General features: G+C 35.0%; 1 protein-coding gene across 2 annotated transcripts; it reads right to left on the bottom strand.

The window, feature by feature from the left end:
* Positions 1-1,984: 1,984 nt before the first annotated feature.
* On the bottom strand, positions 1,985-24,580 carry AADACL2 (arylacetamide deacetylase like 2). Of its 2 annotated transcripts, none has more exons than XM_028534317.2 (5): positions 24,143-24,580; positions 21,034-21,256; positions 18,392-18,461; positions 17,305-17,476; positions 1,985-3,678 (listed from the first exon to the last, which is right to left on the bottom strand). In XM_028534317.2, exons 1-5 carry the CDS (start codon positions 24,281-24,283, stop codon positions 3,076-3,078), a joined length of 1,209 nt encoding a protein of 402 aa, XP_028390118.1. In that variant the 5' UTR covers positions 24,284-24,580; the 3' UTR covers positions 1,985-3,075. The 2 variants fall into 2 exon arrangements, with proteins under 2 accessions (XP_028390118.1, XP_035873457.1); XM_036017564.1 differs by having other exon boundaries at positions 21,034-21,194; positions 24,459-24,580.
* Positions 24,581-24,980: the final 400 nt, after the last annotated feature.

The raw sequence follows: 24,980 nt of genomic DNA, 5'->3' as shown, positions 1-24,980 counted from the left end.
CCCCTGCTATGACTGCTTTTTTTTTCCCAGTTTCTCTCTTTAGTTTTGTTAGTAGTTGCTTTATATATTTTGATGCTCCCAGACTGGGTGCATATATGCTATAAGTTTTATGCCTTTTAAATGCATTGTCCCCTTTATCATGATAAAATGCCCATCTTTGTCATTTGTTACATTTTTTATTTTGTAATCTTCTTCGTCTGATGGAAGTATAGCTACACTCAATTTTCCCCTAATGCCCTGTGAACACCTTGATTTCACACTTCTACCCTTCATAGCTGTAAGACAACAAATTCATGCTGTATCAAGCCACTTGGTTTGTGGTACTTTGTTATGGCAATCTTAGCAACTGGTACAATGCCACAATGGATGTTTGAGGAGGAGTAAACATAGAAATTTTCTGTATGTTGGGCACTGCAGTCATACTTTGGAAGTTGCTACTTATTTACATTTTGCTACTTGTTTACATTTTGGAAATCTGTGCTTCCTATGTTTCTGAGGTACAGACAGATGTCTTGAATAAATTTGGATAGATGAAGTCTAGAATTTCTTCTGTATAATTTCCCAAAATGTTACAGTGGTAGATTATGGAGATACATCAATAAGATGTGGTCTAAGACACAAACTACAATGCAAATCTTCCTCTTGATACCTAAATAATATTTATCCTGATTTTCAAATGCTGCATCACTATCTATCTTTGGGAGAGATACAACATGTGGAAATAAATCAATGTCTGAATAGTATAACCATAAAAGAGGACGAAAAGTTTGGAACTTTTAGCTGTATAGCTATGGGATGTAATCAGATCATCCCATATGCTGACAATAAAGAAATTAGAACAGATTACTTTTATTTGGATATTTCCAAACTTAATGCCTCTATCACAATGCTCAAATCCACAACATAAAAGACAACCAACTTCCGGGGTACAGCCCTGTAAAATGAACCCTATGGTGTGTGAATAGTAACCAGTGCCTGGACAAAGCCACGGAACAGGATAGCCAGCTGCCTGCGTTCTCTTAGCAGCTGCACTGAAAGCCTTGAAAATGTCTCTCTTCCAGAAATATTTTGGGAACAAATTTGCAAAACAAATAAGTGAGGATTAAGTGGGCTACTTTAGCATACATTTCTGACATATTTTAAAGACGCCCCCTCCCCCCCCCCAAAAAAAAAGGAAAAGTGTTTTCTTGCTTTGCAGGATGTACGGTTTTTCGGAAGTTAAGACTTCAAGTCTTGGAAGTTTTCTCCAGCTGTGAGCTAGTCTTCCTCTCCAAGGTGTGAAAATGCATGCTAATGAGGCTTCGCACTAATGCTCACAAGATCGACAGTCTTCTGTCGAGATCACTATGGAAAATGTTGACAGTAGGACAATCAACAAAACGTGCCTTTGGGGGAGCTTCACCTTTGTGGTTTGCTTGCACATCAGTTACTTCTGCTGAACATGCTGTCATAACGAAGAGATTTCCAAGAACTTTTTATTTTTCCCTGATTCGAACTGGTAGCCAGTATACTAAATGATGAAAAAGACTGGAATTAGATTCAGTATCATGAAAAAAAGTAATTTAAAAAATATTCTAAAAGAGTTTAAAGGAAATTAAATCAGAACTATGACTTGATTGTTCTAATATCAAATTTCTTTATAGATTTTATAAACCTCAATGGGGAAGAACAACTGATTCCAATACCATTCATTGTATTTTTATTTGCTATGATCATGAATGCGTCTTTCATCTTTTGGGTGCTGAAATTGAGCTGATGAAAAACAGCTTTTTGCACATAATTTCTTTCTACATTAAAAATGTATATGGTTTATGGACTATTGAAATTGTCATTTTTAATTGCCTTTTGAAAAAGGTAGTAATGACATACTGTCTGGTCTCAGCTGAACAAGTTAGGTATCTCCATGGCTCTTAGGTCGATTGGCTTGTACATTTTCACCCGCCCCTCCCCCTCCCATAGGTACACACACTCCCCCATACACTCGCTTTTTCCACCTTTTTATTTTAACTTCTTAGCTTGTTTCAATCAATTATGCTCAATACATAAGATTCATACTACTGTACTACACATATTTTTCACACCAATAAATATTCAATTTTAGTTATATGAGTCCACTTAACAAAAGGCTTCCAGAAGTGATTTACTTATTGGGTATTTTGAGATGATATGTTTGAGGGTGTTTGCAGAATTTTTTTCACTATGTACCACATTACCAAATGCATATTTAGATAAATTGAATTATAACATTGATGTGTTGCTTTAAAAAAATAAAATTTGACTGAAATGTTAAAAAAAAAGCCTCCTCAAAATACCTAAAGCCTGATCTCTTTGAATGTCACCTTATATGGGGATTGAAAAGGGGGAATTTTTTAATGTAATTAAATTAAGAATCTCAAAATGGGGAGATTATTCTGGATTATTAGGATAGACCCTGAGTGCAAGCACATGTATCTTTCTTAGAGGAGAAGACCATGTGAAGATGGAACAGAGAGAGCTTTGAAGATGCTGACCTCTGAGCTGAAGGTGGTCTGTCTGGCCACAGCAAGGCGTACTGGCGGCCACCAGATGACAGTGCAAGGGGTGCGGTATGTAGAACCTTCAGAGTGAGCATGTCTCTTGCCAGTGCCTTAATTTTGGCCCAGTGATACTAATATTGGACGTCAGGCCCAGTACATCTAAGAGAATATATTTTTGTTGTTTTAAGCCACAAAGTTTGTAGTAACAGCCGCGGGAAACTAATACAATTACTTCGCATTTTCTCCCTTATTTTTCTTTTCCCACTTATTACTACAACTTCTGTGCTTGCCTAGAAATTGTCTTCTGTAACTTGCCAGTAAGCATTCATCTCTATTCAGACAAACATACTTATAATAACTATAAGTAATGTGAAAATAGACAGGATTATAAACATTTGACATATGCAGGTTTTCTGAGTCAAAAAATTTACTAGTTCAAGGATAAGCAGTATTATAACAACTGATTCAAATATAGATTTAGACAACAAAAATGACATTGTTCTTTGCACTACAACTACAAAGTATCACTAATTACAACCAAGTGATGGTTGTATATATCTTATAAATTACTATCCAGCCAACTAATATACATATCTCTTATCCTGAGACCTAGATGTAAATACAGGGGTCGTGTCATATATGATAAGGCTCCATGGAATCCATCCTCAATATGTTCATGAGCAACTTGAACTCCAACATTTTGAAGTCTTGACACATACATAAGTCCTTCATCTCTCGAAATATCATATTGACAGGTCAGAATGTAGGTTAATGGCAAATTTTGTAGCTGGGAATCATTGGCCAACAAGGGTGATACTCTGACATCCGTAAGTGCTGGAAATGAATAATTAGTTCTTCCAAAAACTGGTTCCGTATAAACATGGTCCTTCCTATATTTCTTGGGTAAGAGAATGCTCCAGTTAACAAACTTGAACAAATGTCCTGATTCCAGAGGCATATGTTGGTTTCTTCTCATTGCCTCGGGCAATGTTTTATCCTCACTGACATATAAACCCAATAGTTTTATGGCTAAGTCCCGTGTCACAACTATACCATTCTCACTTTCTCTGAGAGATGGCAAATACGAATCAATTACCTGTAAGTGAGGATAAAGTAAAGCTTGTACCTTGATTTTATGTTTTATTTCAAGATCATTCTGCACCTGGAAAACACATGATAATATTTTGTAAGGCAAAGACTTTCAAAACACCAGGAAGAAGGTATTTATTTTATTAGTTTAAGCGATATCGAGATAAACAAATCTACATAAACTAATGTTATGTTGTAATTATTTTCACAGTATGAATGATGTCTTTCAGTGGCATGAAAAAAAATGTCAAATTAATTTTAATGGTGAAGTTTTTAAGACTGTGAGAAAGAGAAAGAGATACAAGCTCCCAGTTATAAGATACACACATTCTGAGGATAAAATGTACAGCGTGGTGACTATAATTAATGATACTATATTGTACATTTGAAGTTCCTAAGATAGTAAATCTTAAAAATTCTCATCACATGAAAAGAGTTGACTATGTGAAGTGATGGGAGTAATTAGACATTGTGGTGATCATCCCACAATATCTACATTATTGTGGGGACAATTATGTTGTACACCTGAGATGAATATAATGTTATATGTCAGTTATGTCTCAATTAAAAAAAAAAACTAAAACATAAGGCAGGACTTTAGGCACTACTGAGCTGTATCAAAGAGGGATTTGAAAGACTGGGAGCATCAACCACAGTGAGATCTTCAATCTGAGATAATGACAGACATAGCAGCACCCTGGCTTCAATCTATTGCCAGATTCACTCTAGCAAATTGGATGCCTCAGCATCAATTGAGTTAGTGCACAAAATGAGTTCAGTAGAGTAGGCAAGGGAGAGACAAAAAAAAGAGAGAGAAATATTATACTGTTTTTGTCAAAAATCATCAGGGGAGAAAACACTAAATACTATAGCTTTGTAAAAATTCTTATTTTTTTAGGCATAACTTTTTTTTTAATTTTCAGTTACGATGGCAGAGTAGGAGAATAGGTAAACTCTGAGATTGCCTCTTTCGATGATCACATCAAAATTAAAGCTAAATTATAGAACAACCATCACTGAGAATACCTGAAGACTATCTGAACAGAATTCCTATAACTAATGATACGAAGAAGTCATATCGAGACAGGCAGGCGGGGTGGGGAGGCAGAAAGGGCAGGTCCCACGCCCACATGTGGTGAGTAAGACACAGGAATGATATCTCAGTCAAAGCCCTAGTCTGGGCTCCCAAGTTCAGAGCTTGGAAGAGGAGTCACCATGACATCTGGCTCTAAAAACCAGTGGTGATTGCATATGAGAGAGACAAAGGTCTGCAGGGGCCTAAGATCTGCTGCTCTTAAAGGGCCAGTTCAATAACTCATTTACTCTAAGTTCCAGCAAAGAGGCAACCACTCAGAAAGTGCTAGGAATATATGGAAGGAGCTAAATTGACTAACTTCTGGGTTATAGCTGGGGGTGCAGGGATTGGGGTATTTATTCTCTCCAGGAACAGAATCACTAGCAGGTACCATTGTTCCTTTGTTGAACAACGAGCAGCTGGCCAGTATAGAACAATGGCCAAATCCATTCTCTCCATTAACCTGGCAATCATAATTCAACCCTACCCTTGTGACTCCCTGAGACCCCACCCAATCAAATGCCCTTGCCTGGCCTGAGCCTCTTCCAGAAGTTCCTTGATAGGAATGGCCTATCTTTGCTCATGCTGCAGACACACTCGAAGGACTGCCAACTCCACAAGAGTGTGGGATCCCCTAGGCTTCTGCTGAAGACTCTTATTTTAAAAGTGCACAAATTCTGTGGAAGTAGTTGCTTTAGGCTCATGCTACAGACTCTCTCAAAGGTCCAAAAATCCCACACCAGCAGCAAAAAGCCTTTGCTTAAATTTTAACTCCTGCCAAGTGGTCACAAGCTTAGCAGAAGTGACCATCAGTCTCAATTTGTATTATAACTCCTATCAGGTGGCCCCAAACCTGCATAAATGGATCCAGTCTTGGCCTGTAACACAGCTCCAACTAAGCAGCTGCAAGCGTAGCATAAATGACCACAGGCCTCAGACTGCATCACTGCATCCACCAAAAGATCTCAAGTCCAGCACAAGTCACAGCCAGCTTCTGTTTGCAGCATAACTTTTTCCAAGCACCTCCAAGTCCAGCACAAGTGGCAACCAGACACACGTCACTTTGTGTTTCTTACTAAACAGTCCCAAGCCCTGACAAGCAATGGCTAGACTTGTTCTACACCAGAGCTCTTCCCGAGAGGTTCCAGACCCAACAAATGCAGGAGTAGACTTCAGACTGCATCAGAGTCCCACCCAATGAACCTCACAATAGACACACCAAAAGAGCAGACTGGGCTGGAACCAGAGGCCCTGCTAAAGTGACCCCAGCTCCATGGAGTCAGCCCTTGCACAACAGCTCATCTAGGGTAGTCATGGCCAGTCCTAACAGTCACCTTGCCTGAGAGTTAGCCCCACCCACTGACATACAGACAACAATCGAGGCCCAAGTACAAAAGGAGGGCACACACAGTTGATACCCCTGGAGCACCCAGCTCAGGTGACCAGGGAGACTGTGCCACTGAGCTCTACAGGACACCTTCTACATAAGGTCATTCTATTAGTACTGAGAGACAGCAAGGAATTAAAAACTTTTCTGAAGAAATAATGACTTGTAAACCTCCCTAACCTGGCAAAAGAAATAGCTATACGAGACCAGGAAGTGCATAAAGTTTCAAACAAGCTGAACACAAAGAAGTTCATACCAGGACACATCATAATTAAAGTGCCAAAGGTTATAAACAAGAAAGAATCTTAAAATGAGCAAGAGAAAAGTAATTATGTAGGAGGGAGCTCTCATAATGGTGTCAGCTGATTTCTTAACAGGAATTTTGCAGACCAGAACGGATTAGCATAAGATATTCAAAGTGACAAAAAGCGAAGATTTACAACCAAGATTACTCTACCCAGCAAGGCTATTAGTTAGACCTGAGAGATAAAGACTGTCTCAAACAAAAGCTAAAAGGAATTCATCACTAGTAAACCACTATTATAAGAAATGTTACAGGCTTTAAGTGGAAAAGATAAAAAAAATATACATAAGAAAATACAGCAAAGAAAAAAATCTCACTGGCAAAAGTAAGAATTTTGTAAAACCAGTGTATTGACCAGTTATAAAGCCAGTACAAAGATTAAAGGACAAAAGTAAGAAGGGTATGTGTAATTACAACAATAAATTAAGAGGACACACACAAATACACCAAACAAAAAAATGACTAAAAACAAACATGAGAGGTGAGTATAGACTGTAGCGATTTTGGAAGGTGTTCAAACTGAAGTGATCATCAACTTAAAATAATTATTTTTACTCGTACATAAAAATTTTATTTATTTAATGACCAATATTGGTTTCATGGGATTAGACAAAGTGACATCCCATACTCAACTCACAACAGTAAAGCTAACGTACGTAGTCCCATATTAACTCAACATAATAGTAGTTTTGCAATATCTCATCAGTTCAGCTACTCCAATCACCACAGCCATTTAAATCTCATGATAAATAGTTGAAACAATCCTAAGGGAGGACAAAAGAGTAAGTTGTGAGTACTTGACCACAGATGCTTCATTAACACTTGAAAACAAATGCTATAACCAGAGACAAAGAAGGACATTTTGTATCTATAAAGGAATCAATCCAACAAGCCACATAACTGTCATAAACATCTATACAATCAACATTAGAGAACCTAAATCTATAAAGCAAATATTAATAGACACAAAGGAAGAGATCCAGAGCAACATGGTAATAGTAGGAGATTTTGATACCTCATTGATATCAATGAATAGACCATTCAGACAGAAATCAACAAGCAAACTGTGACCTTAAACAACACATTAGTGCAGATGAACTTAGTATGTATTTTTAGAACATGTCACCCAAAAGTAGCAGAATATACCTTCTTTTCAAGTACATATTGAACGTTTTCCAGGATAGACCACATGTTAAGCCACAAAACAAGTCTCAATAAACTTAAGAAGACTGAAATCATATCAAACATCTTTCTCAGTCACAATAGTATAAAGTTATAACTCAATACAGGAAAAAACTAAACAGCAAACACATTGACACTAAGTAACATGCTACTAAACAGTGCATTGGTTATCAATGAGATGAAAGATGCCTCAAGACAAATGAAAATTAAAACACAATGACCCCAAGAGGGAAATTTATATTAATACAGGCCAACCTCAAGAAATAAGAAAAACCTCAAATAAACAATTGAAACTTAGAGCTAATGGAACCAGAAATAAATAATAATAATAATAATAACAATAAACAAATACCAAAGTGCATAAAAGGAAGAGAAGTAATTGAAATAGAGATTTTTTAAAATGGAAAATATGAATTAAACCAAGAACTGGTTCTTCAAAATAGTTACAAAATTAATAAACCTTTTGCCAACTCATGAAGAAAAAAAAGGGTCCAAATAAATACAATCAGAAATGAAAAAGAAGAAATGATAATGAACACCACAGAAGTACAAAGGATTATAAAAATACTATGAACAATAATATACTAACAAATTGAACAATCTTGAAGAAGTGGATAAATTCCAAGAAACATATGCTCATCCAAGACTGAATGAGCAAGAAACAAAAAATCTGAACACACTAATAACTAGTAACAAAATAGAATCAGTAAACAAATATCCTGGACCTGATAGCTTCACAGATGAATTTCACCAAGTGTTCAAGGGAGAATTAATGGCTATCCTTCTCAAACTATCCCAAAAAGTTGAACAGGAAGGGAGTTTCCAAAACTCAATTTATGAGGCCAGTATTACCCTGATATTAAAACCACACAAAAAGACTACCCCCAAAATTACAGCCAACTTGGTTTTACAAACCGAATATAACAATACATTAAAAAGATCATACACCAGTGGGAATTTTTCCTGAGGTACAAGCTTGGTTTAGTATTGTACTAACTATATATGGTGCCAGATAACTACTAGACTTAGGTTGATTACATCATAAAGTACTCATATATGAATATCTAATTACTATGTTGTACACTTGAAAAAATATAGCATTGTGTGTCAACCGTAACTGAAAAATAAATTAATTAAAGATAATTTTAGAAATTGGTAAAAGGAACCCAACAGTTTATTCTAAGAATGCTTCAAAAAATGTGTATTGGTCTTCCGCAGGCACACCACAGGAAATGCATGCTCAGCTTCATTTTTGTTTGAGGATGCCAGAGATGGTGCCAGAACTGAACAAACATCTCAGTCACTCCTGAATAAGTCATGGCTTACTCAAACTGCAGAGTCTCCTGAAAAACATACCCTCCCCCTCAACTCTATTTAAATATTACTATACAATAGAGGAGCATTGTCATACACTGCTTCTCCTTACCATTTCAATTACTTGTTTAATCGGGTCTGCTACCTAATTCTCCCTTATTTGCACTCATCTTGTTTCTCTTGAAAAGATTTTCTTTTGACCACCCCTACCTCTACTTTCAAACACAAGCCTCACTCCCTGAAGTTTCCTTTGTATCAGAACCAATATACTTTCTGAGAAATCATAATTGCTAATATTCGGTGAGCAGTTGGAACAGGTGGGGTACTCTGCTAGTGAATCATATTGAATTTCTTCTTGTATATGTCACAAAACACCCCCTTCTCATCACCCCTACTTGACTCCTCTTTCTTCATTCCCCCCAAATCAAATTAAGCCTGTTGATTTCACCTCTTTTTATTTCACTAATTCATCCACTTTTCTCTGTTCCCACAGCCACCATCCTAATCTGTAACACCCTTTTTTCTACTTAAACATTGCAAGATCTTTCCTTATGACCTCCTTTCCACTCTTTCCCCACTTCCAATCCACTCTTCATTTTGCAATGACAACAGTTTTAAAAATACAAATGGGATTAAAACTTTTCAATGACTCTGCAATGCTCTGGATGTTAAGTAAAAAATCAGCCAATAACAAGACCTCTCAATGATTTGCCCTTGTGAAACTTTCTCACTTCATCATTTACCATACTTTCCTTTTTCTCTGATGTAACATTCATGGGCTTCCTCCATTTTCTTTTTTACCAAGTTCCAAAGAAAGAAACAATGACTATATAAACAGGTAGGAGACAAAATAAATCCACCTACACTCTTCTCAGGCAAAGGGCAAAACCAACCTAATTCCGAAGATGAGTAATCAGTTGCTGCTCATTCCAGTGGTGTGTAGGATGTCTTTATTTCACTTGTACATTTTTTTTCCCCACAAAGAAACATGGAGGGGAGATTGTGAAATGGTGCTATGCTGTTGCAAATAGGACAGGCTAGATAAAGCAGTTAATCATGTAAAACAGGGTGAAGAGAGGTGGAGGCCAAACCCTGAGGTATTTTGAAAGGTGAAGAAAGAAGACAGGAGGTGTGCAGGTATGATGTCAGCATTTAGAAATAAACAGACTAAAGATATTGTCCTAGATTTCAAAATACTCTGAGTTTAGTTGGGAATATTTTCTATATGGTAACTATATGCAAACTGCTGCAGGCAATATAGAGGTATATAGAGGAGGTCTTCCTGGAGATGTTCTGGAGTGTGTGGAATATCCAGGTGGAGAAATCTATCCAGGTATAAAGGTTTTGAGCTCACGACGGTAGTGGCAGTGAAACACATAGATTCAAGAGCCTTCAGCAGATAAATCAGAACTCAGAGTTGAGCCATGACACCATGGAGACGGAAGGATAAGAGACAGAATCACCCAAGGGTTAAACCCTGGAAGATACCAGGGAAAGTAAAAAAGAGTTTGTCTCACATAAAACAGAATAGAAGAAAAGCAAGAAGAGAACAGAGAGTGCCATTTTCAACTTCATGGGAAGAAAAAAGTTTTCTCAGATAAAAGTTGTCAAGTGTTTTAAATGATGAAAAGACATTATATACAAACAACGATAATTTCTTGTGGATTTAAGGGGTGAAAAAGATTGATTGCCACACTTAGCCACATAAAGTTAAAAGGCATTTGTAGGGCAGACACAAAGTGATGAACTGAGGAGAGTAGATATTATAAATATGCAGAAAGAGAGAGTAAAGTTTGCTTTTAATTGAAGTTGGGTACAAAAATGGTTAATGATAGAGCAGACCATACAAGGGTTAAAAAAAGCTTATTAACCTTTTCTTTTTGTTTTGATTTTAAGATACAAAAGCTTAGATATGATTATATATTAAAGTAAAAGAGCAAATAAAGTTAGAGATCTTGAAGATATTGCAAAGAAAGAAAATAACTTTTAGAGAAAGGTCCTTAAGGAGATGGGAGATGGAAAGCAAGTAATGCCGCAGAGGTGGTGGGAGAATTTCAGATGGTAAAATAAATGGAGAAGACAATAAACATGCAGAGGAATTTTGCTATATTGTTAATTATGGAGGAGTGTGTAACTAGAGGCCATTTGCCCACTATCTCTTTAAAAAAGTGTGCTTTAACTCAATTGACTTAAAAATAAGTGTGTGAATCAAACTAATTTCAAGTTGGATGTCTCTTGGGGGAAAGAGGAAGACCAGGGAAAGAGAGACAGAGACAGAGAAATAGGGAGAAATTCTTTCCATAATTATTCTTTATCAGGCTAACCTCAAGGGTATGTCTTTTACCCTTACACTTTAATATAAAGAAAACTGGCTTCTTAAAGAAAATAATGTCTCATTGAAAACATGTTCAACATAATTATGAACCAACTGGAATCTAAAATTCTGTGGCATTAAAATATATAGATCCTTCATGTCTTATGAGTTCATGTCAAACAGTAAGCATGTAAATTAATGTCCAATTAACTACATAATTGTGAACTATTGTCCCATTCATATGGAAGAAAACAATCTAAATTTGAAAAGAAAAATAAAATTATGATGGTTAAATTTCTAATGTCAGGTTGGAGCAAAATAATTTTTTTCCTTTTCCCTGTCAAGCTGACCTCCATCACAATGTGTCAGTAAATAGCTTTCTAACGTTAAAAGATAATACTTTCAAAGCCTTATTTATTTCAGCCTTCATCAGCACTATTGATAAAGGTATTTCAGTTTTACAGACTGAAGGAGTTAGCCAATTTTTTTAATGTAGTGATTTTACTGAGATATTTCTTTCCCTGAGACGAGGATATACATCCCAAGACAAGCTGCTTTCCCGAGACATGTAATCTATTGGGCAGATGCAGACAGAGGGACCTAACTGATCCATGACAGAAGAGTTGAGGAATCATTCTTGGTCTTAGAGTTACTCAGTTCAAGATCTAACCAATTAATTTTTTTTTAAATATTCAATTAGCCTGAATTTTTTAGCAAAATAATTATCTAACCAATGGTGACAGGGGCTATCCTGGGACAATACGTACAGTGGCCTCTGCAATTCATCTTGATCCTGTTAGGACAGATGGACAGAAGCTTCCAGAACAAAGATGATGCAAGATTCAAAGTAACAGAAGACAGGTATTTTTGTTTTCAATGGATGTCAGGTAGTTGTGTACCCCAGAGATGTTGTTATTATTATGGAGATAAAAATGGCAGAAACCAGTGTCCCATATCCAAGGGTGCTAAATGTCAAATTTTCTTTAAAATATCATCACTAACTACAGTTTCTGATAACTATTTACTATTAAGGCTGTTTTGTAAAGAAGTTTTTTAAAAAATAAAGTGTCAAACATGTAAGATCATGCATGTGGCCATAGAAATGTGGCCTGGAAAGGCCAAAGAGAATTGTGGCAAGTCATATGACAAGGCCACATTGCCAACTTAAGACAAATGATCCAAATTAGTAAGAATGCTATATTAAGAAAGGCTGAGATTATAAACTTTAATAAATACATCTACCTTATATCCAGCTTCCTCTTTAAATTATCTACATTGGAATATATGGTTTTTAGAAATGAAAGAGAGTGGGACTTAGTAATTACTTCAAAGTATAAATAAATTCACATTATTTTCTGAAGTTAAAAAGATATTTACAACTCTAGATTAATAAAAATCGATGCATAGATTACTTTAAAATAAAATTGGGTGAGATGACTATGAAATTAGATTTAAATGCTATGATTAGATTTAAAAAATGTTGTTCCTTTTGATTAAATCTTAATTAAAGATTAAGGAATTGTGTCCAGAGAAGTTTCCTTAATTATTGTGAACCTCCAGATCATTGTGATTGGCAAGTTAATTAATGAGTTAGGATACATAATTTGCCATTGCCAGAAAATCCCAGAATTATGGTGTTAAGTTCACTTACTTTCAATAATGAAAACATAATTTAAAAATAGACAATGTCCATAAAAGAAAATTACAGAAGAAACTACCTAATCTATGAGAACATCTTTTTGTGTTGTGAATTCTATATGAAATATTGAGTCATTTTTGTATGCATGCAGGAAAAATAAATCTAACATATTCTGTTGTAGTTTTTTCAAAGTATACAACAATAATAATCTCTTTGAGGTGTATTCTTATTGAAACTGAGATTTTTCAATTTAGAGGATTTTATAAATTTTGCTGCATACTATTAGCTGCAAGTTCATGAGAAGTTAGGAAAAAAAGTTTAGAATTATTATAAAGTAAAAGTTAGTTCTGTTAACCCCTATCAAGAATAAACCTAGCCATGGCTCATGTAACTCAGTGGATTGAGTGTGGACTGCAAACCAAAGGGTCACTGGTTTTATTCCCAGTCAGGGCACATGCCTGGGTTGCAGACCAGGTCCCCAGTGGGGGTCACGTGAGAGGCAATCACACATTGATGTTTCTTTCCCTCTCTTTTTCCCTCCCTTCCTCTCTCTCTAAAAGTAAATAAATAAAATCTTAAAAAAGGATAAACCTAGTTCAGAGAATAAAACTTTTTAAAAAGATTTTATTTATTATTAATTCTTTTATAGAGGGAAGGGAGGGAGAAAGAGAGAGAGAGAGAAACATCAATGTGCGGTTGCTGGGGGCCGTGGCTTGCAACCCAGGCATGTGCCCTGACTGGGAATCGAACCTGCGATGCTTTGGTTCACAGCCCGCGCTCAATCCACTGAGCTATGCCAGCCAGGGCTATAAAACTTTTTTAATGAAAATATAATGGATGCAGAAAGTTTAGCATACTATGAAGAACAAGCAACTTAAAGTGTGATCATAAAAAAAATATGAGAAAGAGTGAAGGAAATCACTTTTTTAAATTATTAAAGTGCACTGAGTTTTTAATACAGTATTGTCAGCTGTAACAATTTCTTTGAACATATAGGTCAGAATCTTAACTGTATACTATATTCTGATATAATTAATTCAAAGAATAAAATAATGCCAAATTTTAATGTACTTCGAAAGAACAATTTGTACTGCCCTACAAATTTTACTTGGAATTGCATTTATTTTGGGTGGCTGTGTTAATATTTAAGATTACCCTGCTGAAAAGCTATGAGGTGGGTCTTTATGTCTTCATAACTCTCTATGACTACATCTAATCATCATTTCAAAAGCTTTCTTCACTTACACAGCCAGGGAAACATTCCATTGTATATATGTAGAAGTTATAGGTGTGGCAAGGGTTGCTCAATCATTATAATTATTGGATAATTGTTGGACAATTTTCAGAATGTCTGCAATCCACAAAACCAGCTTTTGATAAGAATCAAGATCAGAATGCTACATGACTTGGCATAGCAACTAGTATAAGAATCTGAATGTGGGGAGTCTCCGGTTTTCTTTCCCCATCATACATCCCACCCACACCAGCAACACCCTTCAAATAAGTGACATATTATTTCAAATACATAGCAGATCAGTTCAGGTTGAAAGAGACCTCAGGATATAAGTCTAATGGTTTACAAACTTTCTTTTTTCCCCTAAGAAAATTTATAAAGTCCTCTAAACATGAAGGGCATTAAAGTGGCACATCTTAGCTTAAAAGAGTCCCAGGGTACAGAGCAAAAGGTGAAGTTTGCTACCACTGTCATACTGGCCCCGCAGTAGGGTTTTCTATAGAGGTGTGTATGTGGTTTTACTACCTAGTATATACATACAGGCATAAGTACATATGCATATGTGTGTATGCATGTTTACATGTGTATAGTGTATGTAAAAGTATACATATGTATGTGTATGTCTCTGTGTGCATATGTGCAATCTTAAGTTTCCCAGCATGACTAATTTATTTTTATATTTAAGAGAAAGAAATTCCCCCCCAAAAATCAGAATTCTCCCCAAATGATTTAACTAGGCCAGAATAACCCTTATACCAATGTCTGAAAAAGACATTAAAAAGTAGAAATCAATCCCCCAAACAACATTTCATCTTTAAGTTTAGCAAATGGAAACAAGCAATATATAAAATTTTTATTCATCATGACCAACTGAAGTTCATGCCTGGGATGTACACATAATTTAGTATCTGAAAGTCAATTGACATAATTTACCACGTTAAAAAATTAGACTGAGAAATTGCATGGTCATCTGAATAGATGCATTAAAAACATTTAGCAAATTCACTACTCATTTATGCAAAGACTATTAGTGTACTAGGAATAGAATGGATTCTTCAATCTGACAAAACCCAGCTATGGAAAACATTCAGTTAGCATAATATTTATTGGTGAAATGCTGAACAATTTCCTCCTAAGATTCAGAGCAAGACAGTTATATTCAATATTTTATTGGAAGCCCTAGCTAGTACACTTATTAATAAAATAAAATAAAAACACAAAAATTGGAAAGGAAGAATTAAAACTATCTCTGGTTTCAGAAGATATGATTGCATAGAAAATCATAGGAAAGATAAAAGATCTTCCAGAATATTTAAGTAAATTTTTCAAGAATATGATTGTAAAGGCTAATTTAAAAATCAAATGCATTTCTATACACTATCAATAAACATTTGCAAAATGTTATTTTAAATGAAATTTTCCAAAGTAACTCTGGAATAAATATGAGAAAATATTTGCAAGACCAAAGAGAAATATCTTTTCAACTAAAGAAGTTGAAAGGTCTGAATAAAATATGATATACCATGAACATTAATTGGACAAAATGAACAAAAGACCTACACAGACTGAAAGTGAAGGGTTGGAAAAAATGTTCCCAGAAAGTGAGCGGGGAAAAAAAAGCTGATTTAGCAATACTTATATCAGACAAAATAGACTTTAAAACAAAGGTCAAGAAAAGAGACAAACAAAGACTTCATAATACTCAAAGGAAGAAATTATCAAAAGACATAAACATTATAAACGTATGTGCACCCACCATAGCAGCACCTAAATATATAAGGAAAATCTTGGAGGACTTCAAGAAAGCTAGACAGCAACATACTTATACTAAGGGATTTTAACACCCCACTGTCAAAAATGGATAGGTCTTCCAAACAAAATATCAACGAGAATATTGTGGCATTGAACAATGCCCTAGATCAAATGGACTTAACTGATATTTATAGAATCCTTCATTCCAAAGAAGCAAGACACACATTCTTTTCAAATGCTCATGGGACATTTTTAAAGATAGAATATATGATAGGGCAAAAAATAAGCCTCAACAAATTCAAGAAAATTGAAATCATATCAAGCATTTTCTTAGACCACAAGGGCCTGAAATTAGAAACCAGCCTCAAAAAAAAACCCAAAAACTAAAAAACACTCAAATTCATGGAGATTGAATAGCATGCTATATTAAACAATGAATGGATTAATAATAAGATCAAGGAAAAAATAAAAAAAGTTTCTGGAAACTAATGAAAATGAATACACAACAGTGCAAAACTTACAGGACACAGCAAAGTCAGTCCTGAGAGGGGAATTCATAGCAATACAGGCCTACCGAAATAAATAGAAACATCTCAAATAAACAGCCTAACCCTACATCTATAAGAAGTGGAGGAACAACAACAAACAAATCCCAGAGCAAATAGAAGGAAGGAAATAACCAAGATCAAAGCAGAATTAAATGACATAGAGACTAAAGCAACAATCCAAAGGATCAATACAGCCAGGAACTGGTTCTTCAAAAATATTAACAAAATTGACAAGCCTTTAAGCAGGTTCATCAAGAAAAAAGAGAAAAGACCCAAATAAATGAAATCAGAAATGGAAATGAAGAGATTACCACAGATATAACACAGATTAAAAGGATTGTAAGAAAATACTACAAAGCACTATATGCCAAGAAATTTGAAAACCTGGGTGAAATGGACAAATTTCTAGAAAAATATAACCTTCCAAAACTGAATCAAAAAGAAGCAGAAAGCCGGAACAGACACATAACAGCTGGTGAAATCAAAGCAGTAATAAAAAAAGTTTCCAGCACACAAAAGCCCTGGACCAGACGGTTTCATAAGAGACTTTTACAAAACATTTAAGGTAAAGCTAACCCCTATTCTTCAAAGACTGTTTCCAAAACTCCAAGTAGTGAAACGTAATCAACAAAAGAAATAAGCAAGCAAAATATAGCTAGCGACACTGAAATAAAGAACACACTGTCAGTAACCAGAGCAGATGTGGGAGAGGAGTAATGGGGGAATATAGGGGAAGGTTCATCAAGGAGCATGTATACAGGACCCAGGGACAAAGCCAAAGAGGGTTGGATTGAGGGTGGGAGGAGGGCATGGGTGCTGAGGGGGGGAGTGGTGAGGGTGAAATGGGGACAACTGTGCTTGAACAACAATAAAAAAAGACAGAGTTAAAAAACAAAAATAAATAAAATACTTATTGAAAAATATATATAAAAAAGAATAGTGTAACGTACCTGCTGCGTCACTGCTGTGGCTAACCTGCCTCCAGCACTGTCTCCCGAAATACATACTCGGGTGGGATCCACTCCATATTTTGTAAGAATTTCATCCTGAAAGAAAAACTTGACTACAGCCATGCTGTCTTCAAACTGAGCTGGAGAGCGGTGTTGGGGAGCTAGTCTATAGCTTTAAGAAAAAAAGAAAAAAAAATGAACAGTTTAATAAAGTACCATTATGGTTCTATCTGTCTGTGTAGCTTTTAAGTACCAAATAGATGCCATTTAACATCATGTTTTATTGCTTATCTTCCAAAAATCAAGCCTGAGTTTTTTAGTATATGAAAAAAATGAAAACTTATATAAAGTTTTCAACATCATATCTCAGGTACATGGATGGCATTGCATGTGAGGGGTAAGGGAAGGGGTAAGGGGTAAAGGAACTGCCTGATATTGCAACCATAAATTTTAGCCCATTTTGGATTGATGATACTCTATAGCTCATATCATATTCTCAATGTAATTGGCAATCTAAACTTTAAAAAAAATTTGTAAAGCACTATCAATGTTTAAAGGCAGAAGATCTGAAACATATTCTAGGCAATGTCCTATTTTTTCAAGGTCTTTTTATTCAATAGATTAAAGTTCTAAACACCGTAATGCACTTAACTCATCATGGATAATGCCCAGGAGTTGAATCTAGATAAAAACTTTGAAATAAAAATAACATTTAAATATGCTAGGAATCTTGCTAGTTTCTTGTAAACACATTTAGAAGACACAGCATCACCAAATTCTTTTAATAGATACAAATAGATATTTCCTCATACATGTGGACAAGTAAAAACAAGAGAACACCTCTACAGAACACTTCTCAGAGCTAACTTTTTTTTGTTCTTCAAAAGGTAAAAATTTGAAATATCTGCACTTAATATTAAATGTTGGTGAGATAATCCTTCGAGGCTGCTTAACATTATAATGGTGACAAATAAAATACATTAGTTTAAAAACATTATATTTGAGGCATAGCTGACTTGATTTTGTAATCAAACCTCTATTTTCTAAAAGCAAAAATCACAGTAGCCAAAGAAAATCATTCTCTTACTCCACTGCCACAACAACGGCATCGAGTTTGTTGGCTGTCCGTCTGTTGAGGGAGTCAAAACCCGCCTGCTCTGAAATGAAGAAATCAGTGTTAAAGTACTCCCTGTAATGAAAAAGCAACAGAAAAGTTATAGCTATAAACTGGGGGTGGGGGGGCGAGGAATGTGATTTGAGTCTTACAAGCAACCTCTTTCCCTGCCCCATTCTTATGCCGAGGGACCTGAATCAACAGGAGGCTTTCTACAGGAGTGCGTCTTCAATCACTCCCTCCAGTCATCTGCTGGTGCTTTGGGAAGTTGAAGCACACGCGGCCCATTCTACTTTTCTCTTGTTATTTGCTGTCTACACACAATGATCCTCCCAAGAACCTGCCGTGGCTTGGTTCCTCCAAGGCAGCAAGTTTCAGAGGCAGGAGTGGATTGCTCAGCAGGACCAGTCACTGTGTGTGGGTTAATCTCTCTAACTCAACAACACCTGAACACACATTCTCCAAGGTTCACTAGAAGCAGTGGTTATGTTTTGACTTCTATTTACTTGAATTCTGTGTATAACTTAGAACTCAGGTAAACAACAACATAATGGATGTATTGACTGTCTAAAACTATAACAATCAATACCGTGTTTCCTTAAAACCTTCATTTTCTCCAAATACGTCACATAATGAAGTGGCCCAATAACCTTGGCTTTTAGACCAGATCTAAGGAAAAGCAGCTAGATTTTGAGAGCTCCTCTGGTGAGTCAGTGTGTGGACTTAGATGTACCTACTGGCTTTGGCATGCTTGGCCATCTCCTCTCCCATGAACACACACACACCCCACATCTATCTCCATGTACTCACAAACCCAATTTACCAATGCCCTGACCATAATACTTTGGCAAATCTGTGACATCTGCTATTACTTTATTTATCACAAGATTCTAGAAATTCAGAGGATTCTAGAGTTGTGATTAAATTCCAAACTTTTTAAAGGTGTCTGCTGCTCATTATCAAAATTTCAAGTTAAATACTGGGTATGTAACAACCTTGAAATCAGAAAAGCGAATCACCTAGCATTTTAGGAAGAAAAATAATGTTTTCATTAAAGATGGAAGTGATAAGTATTGAGAACAGGAAATGTATAGATGAAGACCAAAATGTACAAGACAGAAGGACCTTCAGACACTTGCATTTAAAGTCACTCAATGATGTATTTCAAATGTGTTTTTATTTTTATCTCCCAATGCTTTCTTGTCCTTACAATAAGTCAATTTAATTTTTGTTTTCCATTCTGTATCTTAAACTGTCCAAATGCTCGCAATATTTGCTGATATAAGTTGTCAGATCACATTTTCCTCTTCTCTCTGTCCATTTTGAATTTATAGCAATTTTAGGATCAGTTAGAAAGAAGAAAACATGAGGATAAATGTTGAAAACCAAGCACAGAAATATGTAAAAAGTCTAGTAGAGTATTTTAAAAAGTATTTCTTAATTCCTAAAGCAACTTTGGCAAATTTTAATTAAAAAAAGAAAATGTAAGGGAAAAAAGAGAAATCAACATTTGTAAATGCCAAAAAATAGTTGTGTGTCTATCCTGATTTTTCAAAAAATAAAACATATCTAAGTCATTTATAGTTTGCCTATATGAACTACGGGAGACCCCAAAACAAGTAATATGCACATATAAAACAAAGACATACAAAAACTAGACAACTGGAATTTAGCTGAGAGGGATGTTAGAATGTTATTTCTTGAATAATAATAATTCTCACATTTTTAGAAATTATTGATCACAATTACTACCCTTGAAAATGAAAGGGAAATTGACCTAATAATGAGGAATACTTCTAAATATTTTTCAAATTTCAAATTCCAAAGTGATGTCTTCCTCTCTGTGGCCATTTCTCTTCTCTTAGGGAGTCCTGGATAATGTGAATGTGAACACTTGGATATTTCACAGACCTTATCAAAACTTTTGCAGAATTAATTTTTCTCTTTTTGAGTCAAATTAAGTTAACTTAGCATTTAATATATCTTAATATAGCATTTGCTTTTGATTTACTGTTTAACACATCTGAACCACTTCCATGCTTTTGCTCCTGAATATAATTTGATACCAAAGATAAAAAGTTTACTAATTGACTTGTTCATGTCCTACTCAGTTGATATAAATTCTTTCAATTAAAAAAAAAGCTGAGCCCTGGCTGGCGTAGCTCAGTGAATTGAGCATGGGCTTCGAACCAAAGTGTCGCAGGTTCGATTCCCAGTCAGGGTACATGCCTGGGTTGCAGGCCATGACCCGCAGCAACCGCACATTGATGTTTCTCTCTCTCTCTCTCTCTCTCTCCCCCTCCCTTCCCTCTCTAAAAATAAATAAATAAAATCTTAAAAAAAGAGTATATAAAAAAAAAGGTGAGAAGAAAATGCTTACCAAAAAGCAAAACAAAACAGAAATGGAGATGACAATCTCCATGATGTGTTTTGTTAGGCATGTCTGTGTCTCTATTAGATACTTAAAATTTAAAGCTATACTTGCATATAGTATATGAGTACATATATAAGTATGTATACATATATGTACACTTAAGTATGTATATTTATATAAGATAGTTCTTATGGCAAAAACATATAGACAGTTATACTTTTTACCTATATGATGAACTTACTGAAACTTCCAAAAAAGTAAGCACCACCATGAAGATAGATTACAGCCCGTCTCGGGGTTTCTGACTTTCTCTTTGGCAAGTACAAACGCACTGGAACATCAGCAAACACTGTATCTGTCACTGTGATGTTTTCATCTGAGAGTGGTTCGATATAATCTAGTCTGAATATCATGGAAATAAGGTCTTCATATTTCATAATACCTATATTTTCAAAACATATACCCTGTAAGAACAAAAGTAAACATTTTCACCCTTAAATAATATCAAATGCATATAAAAGGAAAATGAAAACATAAGCAAAATAAACAGAAGTCGAATGCTTATAAAATGCTTTCCAAATAATGCTCCATAGCTCTTATTGCATGATTGCCTTTGAAAATCTCAAAAATTATATTTTTCATAAATAACTAGCTCATTCAAAAGTTGCAATTTACTGACAGTTTATTTTATGCCTGTCAGAATTATTACTTAATTGTAAATTCTCATCTGAAAAATTTTGAGGTCTTATAACATCTTTCTTCTTTCTCCCTCTCTTTTTCTCTCTGTCTCTTCTTTCTCTTTTGACTGTCATCTTTGCTTTTTTATTATTTTTAATTTTATTTGATCCAGAATTTTAAGTGTCATTTATGACTACTCTACAAATGATTCAAATGTCCTGGTTTTCAATTACAAATAGATTCCTGTTTACTGCCCTTCTACTCTCCCAATTCCCAAATCCCATATTTGATATCACTGGGAAAAAAATCTCTCCTTAGTATTTCTGACCAGCTTCTCCTGGATCCTTGTGACATATCTCTTGACAATTTTTTAAGGTTTAAAAACCTTAAAGGTTTAAAAACCTTAAAAAATATATTGTCAATAGTACATTAAACAGCCTTTGCCACTACAATTATTCCAAACAGTTTAAGGTATTATGGGATCTTAGAGAACATCTAATCTCTGTACTTTAATGATGAAGAAGCATACAGAAACTATAAATTACAGTCAGTAAATACTGAAGCCAAATTGGAATCCATTTTTCTAGACCAACCTCTTACTATGGGTATGACCTAAGCAAATTACTCTGTATACTTCAATATCTTTGATCTGCAAAATTGTAATAATAACAATGATAATGAAATTCCTCAGTGAATTTTAGAAGGTTTTAAATGAATTAGGACTTTCAATTCACTGGAGAAGAGTGCATGGCCCAACACATCTTGTCTTACTATTTTTTAAGTATTCCTCACTAAAATGAATTTTTGAATAAAGTCACATAAAAGTCCCTTAAAGCAAGTTTTTGGTAAACGGTTAAATTAAGTTAATTTTCATTTGGTGAACTGGCTTTTAAAAACTAGTTTTTTGGCAAAATGTCTTTTTTTTTATTTTCTAAGAAATTTCCTGGGTTTTAATGCATACCTAAATATCTATGGAACAATAACAAAATCTACCATTTTAGAGATTATTTTGTGCTCTTCTAGCATATGAGATCTCCAATTCTCAGAGCAATGCTGCAAAGTATTCATTATTAGTATTTTCTTTTTAACAGTTAAAAGTTACATGAAGAATTAAGGAAGGTTTTTAGGATTAGGCATGTTTCTACCAAATTATGTCTTCCAATTTAACATATTAGTACATAGAAATGTGTTTATTTTTAAGGCTATTTTACCAAGAACTTAATTTTTTACTTCCATATCATATGTTAAAAATATTAAATTTCTTACTGGTACAACACTGAGTTACAAAATTTAGTATTAACAACAATACAATTGCCCTACAAGAGCTAGACTGTTAATTTTACTAGAAGAATGTTTAAAGTAATTATATATGTGCTTTCCTTAATTTAAAAAAAATAAAGGGGAATACATTATGATATCAAAAATATAAAATGCTTTTTACATAAAACATTATTTTATTATAAATGGGTAAGAACAGTTTGTAGCTGAGAAAGTAAAAGTAGAATTTTAGAGTAGACAGTGCTGTTAATGTTGTAATTGAAATGATGATATCATTATCAGTCACTCTGAGGTTTAAATACACGTGAAATAGCCAAGTAAGATAACAGCAGTTCCTCCGTGGAACTGGCACTTGCTATCCCACACTTTCTTTCACTTTATGTGAATGAAGTGAAGGGGGGAGAACATTGGGAAAAGACAGTTATGGTGCAAGTGAGCCTTTGGAAGTGATATGAGAGAAAAAAATCAGGATTTAGCAGACACAGACAGGAACTGGCTGGCATTTCAGAGAACTGTTGTCCACTCTATAAAGCTCCATGGGAAAGCCTCTTCCTCTTATACCAGGGAGTGCTCCCTTTTCTCTAACCATCTGCTGCTCTTGTCGCCTTCTCCTTTCAGCCTCCTAATGTGACTATCATCAGAGAACCTTTCGAGAGCCTCTTGGTTTTGCAGCGAGAGTATGGGTTTTGAACTGAGGCAGTCCTGAGTTCAGATTCTAGAGTTGTCAATTTCTAGCTGCACAAACTCTTCTGAACCTCCTTTTCCTCCTCTATAAACTATAAAAATAATTGAAAGATAGTGGGGATGAGCAGAGGTATACATTATAACAAGTCTATACATTGTAAAACCTCAAAGATGTTTGTTTATTACCATATTTCCCTCTTACCAAGGAACTATTTTTGCTAGAACTCACAACCTACCATGCATATTTCAAGTCAGACAATCTCTGAAATGCAGTAATTTAGAATTGAAGATGGACAATAGAAGGCACTGAAATACTAAGAGGTATAAACATCAAACAGGTATAAACATCAATCACATTTATCTCTGTACTACGAGGTACTTGCAGGACTAGGTTGTCCCTGAAAACTCAAATGTAAGTCAAGTTATCAAATAAACTTCAAAATTTTCACTTCAACAATACCATTTATTTTATGCCTATCACAACATATGGAGTCTTTATATTTAGACATAAACTCTTTGGAAACAAGAATGTTGTCTCACTCTGTTTTGTACAGATGCAACAATTTTAATTTACTTAATTTCATGTAGATGACTTATTCAAACACACAAGCAATATTTATTTTAAAAGATAATTAATAGAAAATTCAAAAGTACTGGTTTTTCAGTTAACAAGGCACCCCAATATTCAGGAGAAAAAATGATAATCTTACCATAAATGTACACGTTCTAGCAATTGCATCCAAGGCCATTACTTTCCAGCGTTCTTCAATGTTGCTTGGTATGGGTACATGAATATGAATGGCAAAGAGAACACAAAACAGCCCCAGACAGAGGGCTTTGAATCCTGTCATATTCCTTTTTCCAGTGTTGTTACAGTGCTAAGATTAAACTATTTCCATTAATACTGAGTAATAAGTAGCAGAACAAGGGTAGACTGAGAAACCTTTCAGGTAATATGAATTTCTTAATAACCCCAAACTACTTATCAAGTCAAATATTACAATATCAGTAGAAACTTCCACTTACACTGATTGGGAGACACACATATATTGTCAGTCCATGCCTATCTCATTAGGATGCAATTAAAAGCTCCCACGGTATTTCCTCACCCTGTGATACTATCATCTTGGTATTACAGGGTGCTCAAAGCAAATCTATTGTTGGGACCTAAATCAGAGCTTAAATGAGAGCTATGAATAACTCATGAATTTTTGATTGGTTGGTCACAATGTTTTGTAAGAAGTTTAAAGAAGTTTATACTTAGTTAAAATCCAGGCTAATGCAATTAGCATAGATTACTAACCATGTTAATAAACCCTCCTTGTGATGGTGGAGTTTTGGGTCAGGTAATAGGGGGATTTGGGGACTTGTCTAACTTCCATCATTCATGAAGCTGAAACTTTATAACAGATTGAAGCATCACAAGGCTAAGGACAAGTATCCCAGAATGCACTCTGTTTTTCAAAGATTTGCATAGACTTTGTTCATAGAGTTATTTGGTGAATCTTTAAAATGAATCTACATCAGGAATTCAGCCTAGTTAGGCAA

Source organism: Phyllostomus discolor, chromosome 2 (genome assembly GCF_004126475.2).
Source record: "Phyllostomus discolor isolate MPI-MPIP mPhyDis1 chromosome 2, mPhyDis1.pri.v3, whole genome shotgun sequence".
Taxonomy (NCBI): Eukaryota; Metazoa; Chordata; class Mammalia; order Chiroptera; family Phyllostomidae; genus Phyllostomus; species Phyllostomus discolor.
Note: the sequence above shows the minus strand (reverse complement) of the source record. Positions and strands in the feature narration are given on the sequence as shown.